Raw genomic sequence first — 18327 nt, forward strand, 5'->3', positions numbered from 1 at the left:
ATAAAACATTTATTCCTTTCATGAGTATGTTCCACATCTTCATGTGGGGCACGTCCTTGTGAATCTTCACTTAACCATTCATCACTATAACATCTACAATATTAAAAAAAAACATAAGCATAAATTAACATAACATTATATATTATAAATAAGACGTATACAAAAAAAATATAATAATAAAATAATTTAATAATATAATTATCTTGGATATAAAGAATGAGCAAGAAATGAAGAGATGTGTTACTCTTAGTCCAACGATCAATTAATACTGAGTTTACTACCTCAAAAAAAGATGAATGTTCAACTTGTGCCTTTATTTCATGTTGGTATATGATCTTTCTCACATCTTCAATAATTGAATCCCACATTTCCTACACTAAATGAAGAGTAGTCATATTCGTATTTGTTTTTCTAGAACATCATAAATAGGGGCAGTAAAAGCAAGTATATAGTCAACCTTCATCCACCAATTATCATTAAATAAAGTTTCTTTCACTGTTCATGCATTATCCACATTATCCACTTTTTCATTACCAATTACCATCTCTTGGAGTCCTCTTTTCAAACTTCCAAATCTTTTGCGCATTATAATGCTTAAAGCAAATCTGGTTGGAGCAACAGAAAGAAACTTCAATGAATTGAATTTATTAAACATTGATAATCTCATAGAGTGTCCCATAATGAAGTTTTTAATAAATGTAGCACCATCAACAATTTGTGAGATCTAAGAAAATTCTTAAAGATCACTATTTCTTTCTGTATTTTTACTACACAAATATTTTTCAATGCAAGATTCAATGTGTGCACTACACAAGGAGTCTAATAGATTGAAGAAAATTATAATTCTATGATCATACATGCTGCCTTACATATTGTTGCATTGTTACTTATAATTTGTACCACATTTTTTGGTCCAACTTCCATAATTACATCTCTCATGTGTTTGGCAATAAAATCCTTATCTTTTATCCATTTATTGATTTCAAAAACATTGCTCAACTCTCATTAATAGCCATAAAATTGATAAGAGGTCTTCTTTGAGTGTCGCTCCATCCATCGCTAACAATTGTCACACATTTCTGCTTTCATGATTTTCTTATAGGTTGCATAAGATTTTCTACATGACTTCTTTCTTTCTCAAATAGAGGACCTCTCAATTTATTATATGATGGTGATACATATCCACTAAGGTTAGAAGTATTGGCAGCATAAGAAAATGCTCTCCTATAATAAGGACTTCTTGCGAGATGAAATGCTAATCCTGAAGAATAAAACATCCTTGCAATTTCACACCGAAGAGAATCTCTAGCTTGAATGTTGAAAGAAGCTTCTAAAGGACCTTTGAGTTTTTGGTGAACACCATTGCTTGTCTGCTTTCTTTCCTCAGATATAGGTGGTAGAGAGACCTTTTTCTTCTTTGAATTTTCTATTTTCAAAGTTACTTCATTGTCTAATCTTTTAAACTCAACAAGTTTTGACGCATTCAGCTTTTGACAAATTCTAACCCCTTCTCCCTTAATTTTTAAGAGATGAGTTCTCATTTGAGTGTAAGATTCATTAAATTCAAAATCACACAAACTACACTTGATCATATAATTTCCACCATCGGAAATTTTTCTTATCTTTGAAACATATCTCCAAAGAGGTTTTGTTTCATCTTCTTGTTCAATAGCTTGATTTCATCTTAATTTCCTATAATAAAACAAATTGAAAATACAAAATTTACTTAATATTTATAATTTAAAAATAAAATAAATGTATATGATTTAAATAATTTCTATACCTAATATATTTATAAAATTAAATTCAAAATATAAAACTTATATTTTTATGTTTATAATTTAAATAAAATAATGTAACACATATGTATGTATTGAAATATGAAATTAAAAACTAATAAAACATCATGTATAATGTAATAATGAATATAAAATATATGTCCTAAAATATAATTAATTATAATAAAATATATTTTTAAAATAATATTAAATTATTACATTATTTTATATTGTTTATTTTAATTTCAGTATGATTATTGTAAAAAAATAAAGAACTTAGTACCTCATGTGATACCTATTACATAAAGCAGACCTATATAATCAATAAAGTACTACAAATATGAGAGACATATAATTAAGGAAGGCAATGGATCAAATCAAGTACGGATAGTGATTATCGCAATCCAATCTGAAAAAAAAATATATATATTTTTTTAAAGAATATATTTAAAGAATACTCGTGAATTTTTTTAAAATCCACGAGAACCTGTGGATACCCGCATGCCCGCGAATATTTAAAAAAAATATATTTTATAAATTTTTTAAATAAAATAAAATATAAATTAAATTAAATTAAATTAAATTTAACCTAATAAAATATAATTTTAATTTTAATTTTAATTAAATTTAACTTAATAAAATATAAATTAAATTTAAATTTAAATTTTTTACCGGTTGCGGATATCTACGAGTACAGATAATATGATACCCACACCCGACCCATTTATAAACGGGTATTAAAATACTCGCTACCTGCTAGAAATAAATACCCGCTGGTACTAACTATCCGTCATAGATTTTATTCGTGGATACCGCGGATGCAGGTATTTTTGTCATCCCTACCTATAACCTATAACTTATTACATCAAGCAAATACATTGATTAAGCAAATACATTGATGGATAATGTAGAGAATATGAAAGTACTATTTCATTTAAAATATTAAATATTAAAAAGTCAAATTATTAACATTTAATATGGTAGAACAAAAAGAGGTGTAAAGAGTACCCTTTTCTAGACATTTCTTTCTCTTAATATTTACTTCTTTCTTCCTCTTAAAATGCCTCTATTTTCCTATTCTTTTGCTCGATGCTTCTTCCTTTTCCCTGCAAGAGACTTCTTTGCAATGGTCTTTGATGCGTCACTCACTAAACTTAGCTTCTTCCTTCTTTCTCCTATTGGCTTCTTTGCAATGGCCTCTGATGTATTGCTCATTAAACTCAACCAACAAAGTATTTTTCTTCTTTGTATCTTTTGTAAGTCTCTTTGTATATTATTTCTTAAGACTTTTATATATTGTGTATACGTTTTCTGCGATCAAAAAATGAGATATAAAGATATTCAAATAGATATATTTGAAGATTATTTCATTCACTCAATTTTGGTTCACTAATCTTGAATTTTGATTTGTTAAGATTTTGAGTTTTGATTTATTTTATCGAAAATTTGGAGTTGAGAGTATTTGTATATTTATCTTTATCTTTAATTTATTTTTTATTTAAAATAATTTATTTGAGTTTCTTTTTTTATTTAGGATGGACCGTACTGTGTTCCCAGATTTCTCGAAGTTTGATCATGTCTCCTTTGACATACCCATGAATAGAGTTGCGTATAATCTAACGAAATGTGTCAAACACCACATCGTAATATATAGTAACAAAATTTGATTTTGAAATTCAAATCTAAAAACAATATAACAATATGATAACAAAATTTAAATAAAAAATTTATAATCCAACAAAAATTGTAAAAAAATAAAACATTTTTAATGAACTATTTTAAATCCTTAATTAACCTTCAGAAATGTTTGACTTGTAGAAAATCTAAAAGATGAAAATTCCACAAATTTAATAATTTTTAAAAATTAATAATTATTATATTACATAATGATATTTAATAATAATATAGTAATACAATAACATAATAATGAAACTTAAATAATGATATAAAACAATAAATAAAGAATTAAATAATGATATTATTAATAAACTAAATAATAAATGATTATAAATAATATGGTTAAATATGTTTTTATTCCCTTAACTTTTCGTGTGAAAATTGAAATTAGTCTTTCTTCAAAACTTTAGTCCAATATAGTCCTCCAACTTTAGAAATATGTAGATTTAGTCATTTTAACCAAATGTATGAAATTTATTTAATATTTCAAACGCATCTCATAATAGCATTTAAGTTATACCGTATGACATATATCCGCTTTAATGTTAGTTAAAATATTATCTTGAAACACATTTGTAATGTCAAATAAACTTAACAAAATATAGTTAAAATGATCAAATCCATACATTTTCAAAGTTTGAGAACTAAATTAATTCAAAATTTCAATAAGGGACTAATTCTAATTTTTAGACAAAAAACATATTTAATTCTAAATAATATTTAATTTAAAATTATAATTATAACACTTAACCATTTCAATTTCAATATTTTGCTAAAACACAAATTCATATTGCCAACGAAAAATTTAAAATATATAATAATCAAATTTAAATTTAAAATTTAAAATTATAAAACATATTAATAAAATTTGCATTTAAAATTCAAAATAAAAAAAGTTATAGAATGAGGACTTTTTGATGAACTTTTTTAATATATCTAAGCTACTTTCACCTAATGAAAATAAATTTTAAAATATTAAATAAAACAGTAAATTAAATATTAACAAAATTAATAAATCAAATAATAAAATATTAAAAATAATAGTTAATGTAAAATTTAAAATTACATTCATACATGTCAAAATTAATATTTCTTATCAAACATGAACATTATTAAATTTATGACCTTTATTTTAAATTATATTTATTTTTAACTTCTTAATTTACTTATAATTATAATAAAAACTCAGTGGTCTTAAGTAAAAATAGCAGTTTTTTTTTTTAACAGTTGATTGACATGAAAGGCTTTATTCCCTGTCCTTTTTTCTCCTTGCCCAATCATGAACCTACGCAACCATTTACCATTTATTTTATAAACATGAAAATCAAGTCTACTTCAAACTCAAGTTAAGGTCATAATTATAATATGAACTTTGAATACGAGGCTTTTATAAATGTTTAAATGACCAGGACTTCTGCTTGAAACTACATGAAACCTCCACTTTTTCCATTGTAAACGTTTGTTATTAGATAGTTAATATTTAAATGAAGTCAAAATCACTTGAAGGCTACATATTTCCTTCCACAGATGGTCCACACCATACATCAACCTTCAGCTTCACCATAGCTCATATACAAGCAGCAAACACTTTCCATTCCCAATCACATCACAACATTTAACATTTTGGCTAATTCTGCTGCCAGCTAACTCCCAATGCAACACCAGCAACAATCTGAATAATGAGAATCTATAACTGATTCTTTCCTTTTTTTTGTTGTTGTGATTTTGCTCAGAAATAGTAATGGGTCTGAATTTTTTAATTATGGAAATAATAAGGTCAAATGTCTCTCTACTTTTAAAAGTTATTACATCAAACTCGATCAGTTTCTGAGTCGATGTTTGTTTTCTCCCGAAAGTCATACTCTGTGATAAGTCCAAGATTATCAACTAATTTGTGATGCCGTAGACATCCTGCACACTACCAAGATGAAATTCAAATTATTTACACAGAATAAGTGCTCGCATTATATTAAATTTGCAAAATATCTCTATAGAAAGTGAGAAAATAAAATAAGTTTTGAACAAAAAGCATACTTGGCAAAACAGGATTAAAAGGTAACCACATATTTGGCCGCAACACCATGGACACAAATTAACATTTTTAACACTTGCATTCATGATCCAATGCATTAGCCATTCCATAAGTTATTAAATGTCCAGAAAAAGCATGAAATCCAATTATTTCCTTTATATGATCAGCAACAAACACAAATTCCAGCAGAGGGTAAATGGCTGGGAATTTCATTTTGTTGTAGGAAAAATTTGGCATTCCACGTTAATAATAAGCTACGTATTAATATGCAAAATACACAAACGTGGAGTTCATATGGCACGTAGCTAAAAGCAGAGTTGGAGCTTGGCAATGCAGTTTATCTTCTTGCAGCTGAGAGAGATGCTAGCCTCGTATTGGACAAAAAGAACCTTCTATAAAGAGTGAGAGACTGAAAGTTTCAAGCCAGTAAAATATATTATAGAGGAGATTCGTCAATCAATTCTTTCTTATGGAAACGACCAAAAAGCGGGTTGCGTGTAATGGTGGGAAAGGCAGGTATGTCATAAAGAGGAAGCTTTCAAGTGGGGGTGATGAGTTCATGACTCCTCATGAGGATGGAGAGACTTTTCCCAGGAAGCCTCCACCTTACTCACTTATTTTAGTTTGCTTAGTGTTTCTCCTTTGTTTTAGTTTTCCTTGACTTATGTTGTTTCTTTCTTTTGTAGATTGCTTTTTGCACCCCCTAGTCTTATGTTCTTGTTTATTTCATGTTCTTCATGCCACTTTACTTGTTCAAGTCATTGCTATCTTGTTTTGTTAATTGAATCCTTCTCTTCTTAGAGCTTTCTTATTCACAAACACCTTAAGTGATAAAAGTAAAATGAATCCTTATCAGGGGGAGCTAGGATGTGAAACTCAATCCCCATAATCAAAGACAAGAAAATCGACTTCACTAGATTCTGAGCTACCTAAATCTTTCTTTCAACCTATTAATTAGTCTTGCCCAGGGAATAATGCTTTACCAGGAACCAGGTCTCCATCTATAAGCCTTGATATAATGGTAGTTAGTTGCTCTCAGTGACGAAGTCTAAAAACATATTCCCAACTCCATCTCTCAAATAAGAGCATCAGCATGTAAGACTATTGCCTAGAGTCACTACAGAGAGAGTTGCTTACTCGCAAGACTATCAATGCAGGAGAGATGACAAGATGTCTGACTTCAAAGGGAGTTAAACCAACCATTATCTAGAGGAGAGAAGGAAAACAAATATCGATCCTTGCTAGGCTTTCGGGCAACATAAAAGATCAAGATCAAACTTATTAACAGATAGATGTAACGGGCTTATGCCCATCTCTCTGTATTTTCTTGTTTATAAATGCATAACCCTATGTGCTTAATACACATTAAGGATTCAGTCCTATTGAAACTGGATCAAAAACCCAAAAAAAGAAAGTAAACTCAGACAAAGACTGAGGATTTCGTATAGAAGTTTCAGAAGTTTACGAAGAACACCTTTGGCACTTCGAGGATCTAGAATCCTACTATTCAATGATTCTCCAATGCCTGCAAAACCTGAAAACACACCTATACGTACAGGCTTCGCAACAACATAATCACTGACAGATTTCTCAGCAAACATAACTACTAATAACAAATTCCTCAGCTAATTGAATAAAACAATTAGTTGTATTTTCTTTCCCCTATTTCTTCTTTCATAGACCTTCGTAATAGGAGGTCATATCCTTACACAGCATATGCCTCTTTCTCTTTCATTTTAACAAACAAAACAAACCAATTGACCCAAATGGATGGGAAATCAAGAATCCAGCATTATAATGAGTTTGGCCACTTGATCATAAGGATAGTCTACAGCTGACAACTTCATTATGGGGAATTAATGGAAGAAGTGGATTGCAATACAATTCCTTGTGAGGTCGAGGTTGAGGAGTGAAAGGGATAAGCTTTGCTTTTGAAAGAAAGACAACCAATCCGCAATCAAAAAGCAGAAGAGGAAGCTACTCTTTAGCAATCTTGTAGCTTAGCATTGAATTTTGCATGAAGCATTCTGTGGCAAGAGTGAGTCTCTATGAATTCTTTCACATTATGCAGATTTGAGAAAGTAACTCCGAGAACTATATTCAACCTTAGCTTTTGGAAGAGGATAATTGCAGAACTCGTGTCCTTGGGAAGGACTTTCTCCAGGCTACTACATTGTAAGTGGTGACCAAGACTACTTTTGATCCTTAAGAGCATCATCCTTGAGGCTGAACCTAATTCTTTCCTGTGCCTTAATCAGCCTTGCAAATTTTATGATACAAGGATTTAGATTACAGTCAATCCTTGTGCGATGAAACCTCACCCATATATTTAGAGACAAAACCAAGATGGGTTGTTCCAAAACATCTCTAAAAACAGGGATAAGTTGGCAAAGCAAGTCTTATATCATCTCTGAAAACAGTTAAAAATACTAAATTAAAAGCAAATGTCAAGAAAATGAAGCTTTAGTTTGAGCAAACGGGTTACCAAGTTTTAAGCAACAAGCAATCACTAATAACTTAGTTATAGAAAACTAAGTATCTGTGCTGCAATGTATATCACACTCTCATTATCTTTACATTATAGTACGTGAAAACAAGGGGTAGAAGAGTAGAGAAAACAAAAATTATTAATGGGAAAAAGTCGCAACATATAACAATATAACCAAAACTATTAACTGGCAACTGACAACAAAGTAAAGGTGAGCAAAGGCTACATCATATTAATTATGCATAAAAAAATAATATATATTTTCTCTCCTCCATATAACAAGTATATTTGTATAAGCAAAGCTATGAACTTAGGCAACAAAGGAAAAAATAAACATGAGCTTGACTACATATGCATAACATAATTATATTTGCTCACTCTCTTTGGGCATACATATTAAGTAGAAGAAGTTTGCTATGATAGTGAGAAGATACATCTGAATTGTTGGATCATGCATATCCACAATGGTTTAGAATAAAAAATGTGAAAAATTGAATCATCCTGTTGAGAATAAAGAAAATAGGGATTGAGATTAATCTCCCTTGTGTATAAACCACACATAGGGTAATCTATTTATAATAGAGAGAGGTACAAGTAAAAAGAGTAACTGAAAATAAAAAGATTAAATAGAAGATATTGTTTGATATTGTGGTTATCAATATCTAACAATATCTTAATAATATCAAACAATATCTAACACTTCCCCTCAAGCTGGAGCATACAAATCGTATGTGCCAAGCTTGTTACAAATATAATCAATTTTAGGCCCCCCGTAAAGACTTAGTAAAAATATCTGCTAATTGATCACTTGAGTTAACAAACTCAGTCTTGATGTCTCCAGACATAACCTTTTCCCGAACGAAATAACAATCAATCTCAATGTGTTTGGTCCTCTCATGAAAGACAGGATTAGAGCTAATATGAAGAGCAGCCTGATTGTCACACACAAGTGTCATTTGAGTAACATCTCCAAATTGTAACTCTTGAAGCAATTGCTTGAGCCAAACAAGTTCACATGCAACTGAGGCCATAGCTCTATATTTTGCTTCTGCACTGGATCTTGCTACAACATTCTGTTTCGTACTTTTTCACGAGATCAAGTTACCACCAATGGAGACACAATACCCAGATGTAGATCTTCTATCAGGAGGAGATCCTGCCCAATCAGCAACTGAATAGCAAACAACTCTTGTATGGTTATTAGAACCATATAACAATCCTTTTCCAGGAGATTTTTTAATATACTTCAAGAAGCGAATGATTGCATTCCAATGATTTTCACATGTAGAATTAAGAAATTGGCTTACCACACTGACTGCAAAGGAAATGTCAGGACGAGTAACGGTAAGATAATTCAATTTCCCAACCATTTGTCTATACTGCTCAGGATCAGATATAAGCTCCCCCTGATTTGGTAGAAGTTTAGTATTGGGATCCATGGGTGTATCAACAGACTTTGAACTCATCAACCCAGTTTCCTCCAGAATATCCATGGCATAATTTCTCTGAGATATAACAATATCATCATTAGACTGTGCCACCTCAATACCCAAGAAATATCTGAGTTTGCCAAGATCTTTGGTCTGAAAATGGTGACAGATATGTTGTTTCAACTGAGAGATGCCATGGTTGTTACTTCCGGTAAGAACGATGTCATCAACATATACTATCAAGTAAACATATCCAGCACTCGAGTGTTGATAAAAGACAGAATGATCTGCTTCACACCGAGTCATACCAAATTGCTGAACAACATTGCTAAACTTTCCAAACCAAGCCCGAGGAGATTGTTTTAGGCCATATAGGGATTTGCGAAGACGACATACCATCCCAGAAGACTCTCCCTGAGCAATAAATCCAGGAGGTTGCTCCATATAGATTTCTTCTTGCAAATCACCATTGAGGAAAGCATTTTTAACATCTAGTTGATAAAGAGGTCATTGTTGAAGAGCAGCCATGGCGATAAATAAACGAATAGAAGCCATCTTTGCCACGGGGGAAAAAGTATCTCCGTAATCCAACCCAAAAATTTGAGTATAACCTTTGGCCACAAGACGAGCTTTGAGACGATCAAGTACCATCAAGTCCAACTTTGATAGCAAACACCCACCTGCAACCAGTGTTATTAAAAACCGGTTATGGCAACGTTATGGCGTAAATCGGTGGCGGTCTTTTAGCCTGCCATCATACAAATGCAGTGGCGATGCGGGTTTCTTATGGCGGCCATGGGCGACGGCTTTTTTTATAACGAGTTGTGGGTGCAGAACGGCTATGGCGAAAATGGCGGGACGGTGTGGAGAAGAAGTGGAGAAGCAGAGAAGTAGAGAAGAAGTAGCGGCAGCGACATGTTGAGAAACCTTGCTTGCCAAGAGATGCAGCTGAGCACATTGAAACCCTAATTTCAGGGTTGAATACTTCTCTTCTTTCTATATTAAGTGGGTTAAAAGCCCAACTAATGTTTTAATAAAAATTTGGGCCAGGCCCAATAAACATTTATTTTAACCTATTACTCCCACTAACCCTTTCCAAGTCTATCTTCTTCTTTTTCTTGGACTGGCCTTGCTGCTTGTTGCTGGTCGCCACAGCTCATCATCAGTAGCCGCCGTCCAACGCCGGTCGCCGCCTGTCTCCGCCACTCACTAGCAGTGGCCACCTCTCACATTCTTATAGACAAAGTATAAATTTTTTTAATTATTTATATCTATATATTATATTTCTTTCGATTCTAATATTTCCGCCATAACCCATTAAGCTTTCCGCCATAACTTTATAAAGGATTTTTAGGGTATCCGATATTTTTCGTTATCCGATATCAATAACACTGCCTGCAACAAACAACAGATTTCCCAGACGGCAACGGGACCAGTTCCCAAGTTCCACTATTATGAAGAGCACTTAATTCATTTGCCATGGCCTGACGCCAACCAGGATGGGCTAAAGCGTCACAGACAGTTTTTGGAATGGTCACAGAAGAAAGAGAGAAAAGACATGTATAAAAAGGTAATGACAATTGATGATAACTCAAAGCAATATAATGGAGAGAGGGATTATGGGTAGAACGCATACGTTTTCGGAGGGCAGTGGGAAGGTCAGACTCAGGTGTCAGAGCCGGAGGAGACAGAGTAGTTGGCACTGGAGTGAAGTCACATGGTGGTGGTTGTGATCGATTACGGCGACTATAAACCTGAAGAGGTGGTGGAGGAGCAGGTGACTGTGGAGCAGGAACCGAGGGTGAAGAAGACACAGTAAGAGGGTCATAAATAATAGGAACATTAAAGGTATTAGAAGAGTTGTCAGGATTGGATGGAGTCAGAGGTGAAGATTGACTCTTAAAATAAAGGGAGAACTCATAGGTGACATCTGCAGACACAAAATAACGGTTAAGAAAAGGAGAAAAACATTTGTATCCTCTTTGTGATCTTGTAAACCCTAAGAAAACACACTTATGTGATCTAGGAGAAAGCTTGTCAAGACCAGGACTAAAATTATGAACAAAACATGTAGACCCGAAAACTCTTAAAGATAAGGGATGAAGAGGTTCATGAGGGAATAAAATGGAATGAGGTATGTTATTCTTTAAAACCGAAGAAGGCATACGATTAATGAGATAACAGGCAGTAAGAATGGCATCACCCCAGAAATGTTCAAGAACCTCGCCATGAATTAAAAGAGAGCGAGTGGTTTCCATAAGATGTCTATTTTTACGTTCAGCTACACCATTTTGTTGACGGGTATAAGCACAAGAAATTTGATGCAGAATGCCGTGAGAAGCCATAAATTGTTTGAAAGAATGAGAAAGATATTCACGGCCATTATCACTACGCAAAACTCTAATAGAAACACCGAACTGAGTTTTAATTTCATTAAAAAAAGATTGAAAGATATGAAATAATTTCAAACGATGTTTCATTAAAAATAACCAAGTGCATCTAGAATAATCATCAATGAAAGTAACAAAGTATTGAAAACCTAAAGTAGACTTAACGCGGCTAGGACCTCAAATGTCAGAGTGAACCAAGGCAAAAGGGGACGAAGCATCACGTGTAGCACTACGAGGAAAAGAAGTACGAGTATGCTTGCCTAATTGACACGACTCACAATCCAAACGAGACAACTTGGACAAGGCAGGGACAAACTGTTGTAACTTGGCAAGGCTTGGATGACCTAACTGAGCATGAATAAGAGAGGGAGACTCCATAACTGCACCGTGTGTAGAGGGACAAAGATGATAAAGACCATGAGACTCATATCCTGTGCCAATCACTTGTTTCGAACTCCGGTCCTGTAAACAGACAGAATTATTGGTAAAAGAAACAACACAATCAAGAGAATGAGTTAGGCAACTGATGGACAACAGGTTAAAAGGAGACCCAGGGACATAAAGAACATTATTAATGGTTAAAGAAGGAAAAAGTTTAACAGTGCCAACACCATGAGATGAGACTCCAGAACCATCAGCCAGTGTAAAGGATTAGTAGAGGATAAAGAAGAGAACAAAGATTTGTTACCAGTAATATGATCAGTGGCTCCTGAATCAAAAACCCAAGGACCAGGAGAAGAAGATTGAGTCAGACCAACAAAAGATGTACCTGTGTGAGCAACAGATGCAGTGGAACTAGAAAACTGTTGATCCTTATACCATTTGAGAAATTTGTTGAACATAACAAGTATATCGGATGAAACAGAAGAGATTTCAGAACTGAAAGAGGCAGCGAAAGACGCCATGGAGGAACTGGACGAGACGCGGCTTCGAATGGCGCGTGAGGGACGATCAGAACTGTATGGTCGCCGGTCGGAACTAACACTCCGGCGACGACGACTCAGCGGCGACGGTGGTGACGGCTCCGGCAGCGGCTCCGGCGGCGGCTCCGGTAGCAGCAACGCGGTGGCGGCATAGGCGGAGGCAGCGGTAGCGAAGAAAAAAAAAAACTTAAGCTCTAGATACCATGTTGAGAATAAAGAAAATAGGGATTGAGATTAATCTCCCTTGTGTATAAACCACACATAGGGTAATCTATTTATAATAGAGAGAGGTACAAGTAAAAAGAGTAACTGAAAATAAAAAGATTAAATAGAAGATATTGTTTGATATTGTAGTTATCAATATCTAACAATATCTTAATAATATCAAACAATATCTAACACATCCAATCTCCTACCCTCTCGAACATCCCACTCAATGTGTCCTTGCTAGATCAAATTTAAGCAAACCTAACATTACCCTAATTGATTTTGTTTAAGTGTTTCACAACAAAGTACGTAAAAGAGCATTCTTTAAGTATCAGATATTGACAGATGCAGTTATTTGTTTGTTAACCACATACCAAAGAACTTGCAAATGTATCTATGTCTAATAAGTTTAAGCTTAGACAGACGATAAGATAGGTAGTTTTCAGCATTATATAGTACAAGTCAACTTATAAATGCTTATACTATATTTTTGCAAAGAATATTCTTTCATTTGACAGCCAAGAAGATCTCACAAGAAATATCAACATCAAAGATCTCTCGATGTGTGTCAAAGTTGTCAAATATCAACAACTCCTCTATAAAGACTGTTCGAGACCTTTGCAAAGATCATTCACTACATACAGTCTCGGGATTACTCAAAATTAGATAAAAGTTATCTGACCTAGGTATGATATAAGTCATGTTGTGTATCAAAGATAAGGAATAAGCTTGCATTTAAATGTTGTATAAAGAGCATTTATTGCAACTCTCACATCTACGAGGACAAACACAACTAGAAGAACAAAGAACGCTACAGGTTTACATAATCACTAGAAAGAAATTGCATGGTTATATTTCTCAAGACTTCTATAAATTGAAGACATCTTGAAGAAGGTTGACACCACATAAGAATCTTTAAGTGAAAATGCTTGCAACAATCTTACGCTCTAGCCTGTTTAATTTTCTTTTGATAGAACACTAACTTTGTATTTGTCCAAGGATGTAAACCCTCTTTTAGTTTGCATCCTCATGATCTTTTCATCACTTTCTTTGTTATTATGTTTTAGTCAGGAGTGCCCCCTTGTCCACACAATACTCAATTTAGCCAGGAGTGGTTGCACAGTGAAACTTGAATGAGTTGATAAGAAATTGGAGGCAGTCTTGCTTATACGAACCAATATAAAAAACCTATAGAGTAAATCTATCTCATCATTTAACTCTTACATTACATAATATCAAATTGGTGTCTGACATGTTAAAGAAGGAGATTTCATTTTACAAGGTTTGCAAAAATCATTTTGATAGTGAGTTTATCAACGAAAATTGCATTTCATCAATCATCAGACTTAAAAACTTCTTTTTCACCATACCAGACGTTGTTCTTGCAAATTATTGCAAAAAAAAAATTAATAGACAATTCAATCCTCCCTTCTTGTGTATTTGACTTGATTTTCACATTTCCTTATTTCTGGTTGTATGAACTCTGTCCAAAACAACATCATATATTGTATTTAACCCTTGGTCTTTTCCCCCAAGTATCAACTTCATTTCTGCCTCCAATTACTTTCATATTGACATTTATTTCCAAAACTGCAACTCTCCAGGAATATAGATATCCTCAATCTACCAATAGTTTTGCCAAATTTGTTCTAAATGCAGAAACCGTCATCTCAGAATAAAACAATAGCAAAATCCAACCGCCAAAAGTATTATGTCTCAATTTCTGAATCTTAAAACTATTTCTTATTTTCAATTGGGCACTGAAAAAAAATGAAATAACTCTTCTTCAAAAGTTATGTCTGGGATAATGCCTGGGGCCATTCATATGATATCAGACTAAGGTTCGGGCAGATCCTGCACAACCTGTATTTCCCCCCTTCCTTGTGGGGAGATCCCTGTCCCTGTCCCCAATCCCACACTTAATAATCTAGAGAACACCAATTATGAGTCATAAACATATAAAAAAATTTAATCAAATATTGGACAGTGGCCAACCATGAAAACAATATTCAAAGAAAAAAGAGAATGCCAACACCTTTTACACAAAACTGTTAAATATACAAATCATCATAAATGTTCAGAGTCAAGAAAGACTAGATACCTGAACAAAAACAGCACCCCTTTCATAAGCTAGCCGGTTCACTAGCCTCTTTGTTCTTTCACCACACACACAACATGTGAACTGTACAAGCAAACTTCTTCTTGGAAGATTCAAGTCAATACTAACACCCTACAAACGCAAAGCATGAGTATATATCAATATCAATGAACTATAGACAAAATTAATATTTGAGATTTTAGTCATGCAACATGATCTCTACCATCAAGAGAAAGATACAATCAAGACCGTACGTCCATATCAACTAATCAAAAAATAAGTTTGCCTTCAGAATATCATTATGGATGGAGTAAACTAAAATCCACTCTTCTTATTTTAGCTTTACAACTACATAATGAAGTGATAGAGAGTTAAGAACAAGGACGAGTTATTCCCTGATGGATGGGAAAAATGAACTAAGACACATAAAACAAAAACTGCCAAGCCATAGTGGAGAAAATATTTGAGGTTAGGACACAGTTAAAACAAGATAATATTTTTGTAATAATTATTGAAACATAAATTTAACAAAATATAACCAAAAATAGTCAAAATACAATCAGTCAGAAAAATAAAAAAACTAAAAACCATACAATAACTCGTTTTCTCTTCCTTTTTTATGAGTTTAATTTATATATACTTTCAACGTAACACTTTTACACAGACATTAAATAAGAATCCATCCCAGAGTTATATTATATTCAAGAGTAGGATAACATAGTAAAATGTGCAAATGTTATTATATATATATATATATATATATATATATATATACACACACTTACTACGGATTTATATTAAATTCTTTGTTGATTTACTAAAGAAAAAAAACACTATGTAATTACATTGCAAAAGCTTTTTACACTGTCCTCCAATTACATGTAAATACTGAGTTTGCTGACTTTTACGATAAGCATTTTAAAAGTGATACTTACAATAATTTCTAGTTCACAGGCATATAATAATGCTCCTTTTCTCTCAAAATGATTGTAATTTAAGGTTTCTTTTCCTGGAATTAAGAAAAACAAAAAATATATCACTTAAACTATTTTTTTTTTTAAAATAACTTCACCAAGTTATTGATATATATCCGTTAATGTAATTTTTTTGAAGACAAATTAATAATAATATTCAAATTAATATCAATGATAATAAAATTACTCACTGACCGCTTCCGAATTGGGTAATTCTGGATTTGGGGCAGTCCCAGATTCATCGCCCATCAACCCATGTACTCTAAACACCCGACGAGAAAGCGATGATGCTACCACTGTTACACAAAATCTTGACCTGAAAGAAAAATATTAGGGTTCAAACTGAAAAGAAAGAAAATGGGTTTTGAATGAAAAACTAACCTAGAGAGGCTAGTAGAAGGATTGAAGCAGATAGAGCGAACATGTTTAGGGGTTTTATGAGAGAGAGGAGGAACAAACACAGTGCCACTGTACAGTGCGCTTGCCGCCATAATTCGTTTGTATGAAACAATTCTCAGACTGAGTTTGTGAAATAGAAGATGGTACCGTGATTTTATTTTTTATTTATTTTCTTATAGATTTGAACTCTGTCTTCACACTAAAAAATATTGCATTTAAAGGTGTTATTTAGCGAAGGTTACTATAACCTTAGCAATGATTAATTTAATATTAATTTAATTGAGGTTTTTAAAATTTTCGTTAAATTTTAAAGATTTAGTGTTAAATTTCTATAAAATAATGTAAGTTTTCAAAACTTTCGTTAAATTACAAAGATTTAATTTTAAACTTCTGAAAAATAGTATAAATTTTTAAAACTTCATTTAAATTACAAAGGTTTAGTGTTAAACCTCTCAAAAATAGTATAGGTTTTTAAAATCTTTGCTAAATTATAAAAATTTAGTTTTAAACCTCTAGAAAATAGTCTAGGTTTCTTTCAAACTCCAAGTTCAAATTTCATAAAATATATATAATTATTACTTATAATATTTTTTGCCAATTTATTTCTATGAAAATATATGTAATGTTCCTTAAAAATTATTTATTAAAAAAATACATGTAAATTATCTTCTTTTTAAAAAAAAAACCTTCCACAATTAATTCACATAAATTTTGTTATATAAAATTATCCTAAATTAATTATATTTGTTATGATTTATTTTTAATAATTAAATTAAGTATCGTTATCAAATTAAAGAAAAAGTGTTTTATTTTTATGATAATTTTTATTTTAAAATATATGAAAGTAATTTTATAATAAATAAAATTAATTTGCAGCAAGATCATTTTTCAAATTATAAGACATTTCAAACATTGTCCATCTTTCTTCTTCAACTACTTCACACGACCTCGACACAGTACTTTTCGCACTTCCTAACAACAATCTTACGCATTTTGCTTTCTCATTTGCTCATGGCAACATCATTTTTCTCAGTCTTTCGCTCCTGGCACATAGGTTTGAATTTTGATATCATTGGTTCACTCTCTTATAGGCATAGTGGTTCACTGTTCTCTCGTCTCCTCTATCAACTTTCGTATTTTTCTCGTTCCACACTATTCTTTTTTTCCTAGGGTTTATCATCATCTCATTCAATTAATGCTTCGTTTCCATTTCGTTTTCGTTTTCGTTTTCAGTGTTGGCTCCTCAAATAGGGTACTTACTTCTACTAATCTTGCTTATAACCCATATTTTGAATTATTTTGAATAGACTTTTGTAAGCCCTTTCACACAACATAAGCAACGAGTGGCGGCGTTGAGAACGGTCTGGCTGAGAAGCAGGAGAGCGACCACTACAAAAAAATTATTTTTTATTAGCGGTGTAATTTTAGCATTTATATTAAACCGTTAAAAAATAAGAATGTTTCTGTCAATTATTTTACCCATCGCAAATTTTACATTAGTTAAATTTTTTTATGTTAATTATTAGGTGTGAGGTTACTCTAGTGACTTTCTGATGAGTGTGTATTTTTGCCCTCATTTAATGTTTAATTCTGGGTATTTAATTGAATTTGTGTGCTTAAGGATTGATTTAATTGGGATTTCCTATAATTGGGTTTATTGAGCATGAGATACAAAAACATGTTAAAAATAGCTTTTTAGTTGCATAAATGTTCTTTGGATATTTTGAGGTGTGTTAGTGCAGCTGCAGTTAAGTTGAGCTCATGGAGGTGTAGAAATAAATTGATTAAAGCTTCATGACACCTTAAAGATAAATCCAAGAATAAGAAATTATCAAAAGCACAAAAATCCAAGCTAAGCATTGCATGAAGACGATAAGGAAAGCTTGAAAAAGTGAAGATGTTTGGCTAAGCCAAGAAGAGAGCAACAAAAA

General features: G+C 32.3%; 1 protein-coding gene and 1 pseudogene across 1 annotated transcript; both read right to left on the reverse strand.

Moving 5' to 3' along the window:
• Positions 1 to 663: 663 nt before the first annotated feature.
• LOC146888313 (uncharacterized) lies at positions 664 to 1676 on the reverse strand (annotated as a pseudogene).
• Positions 1677 to 4867: 3191 nt separating this feature from the next.
• LOC114170081 (Zim17-type zinc finger protein) lies at positions 4868 to 16577 on the reverse strand. Its single transcript, XM_028055565.2, has 4 exons — positions 16379 to 16577; positions 16193 to 16313; positions 15027 to 15155; positions 4868 to 5373 (listed from the first exon to the last, which is right to left on the reverse strand). The coding sequence occupies exons 1-4, from the start codon at positions 16486 to 16488 to the stop codon at positions 5266 to 5268; spliced, it is 468 nt and encodes a 155-aa protein (XP_027911366.1). The 5' UTR covers positions 16489 to 16577; the 3' UTR covers positions 4868 to 5265.
• Between the last annotated feature and the right edge of the window lie 1750 nt (positions 16578 to 18327).

This window comes from Vigna unguiculata, chromosome 2 (genome assembly GCF_037176805.1).
Source record: "Vigna unguiculata cultivar grain cowpea cultivar isolate G323 ecotype 2 chromosome 2, ASM3717680v1, whole genome shotgun sequence".
Lineage (NCBI taxonomy): Eukaryota > Viridiplantae > Streptophyta > Magnoliopsida > Fabales > Fabaceae > Vigna > Vigna unguiculata.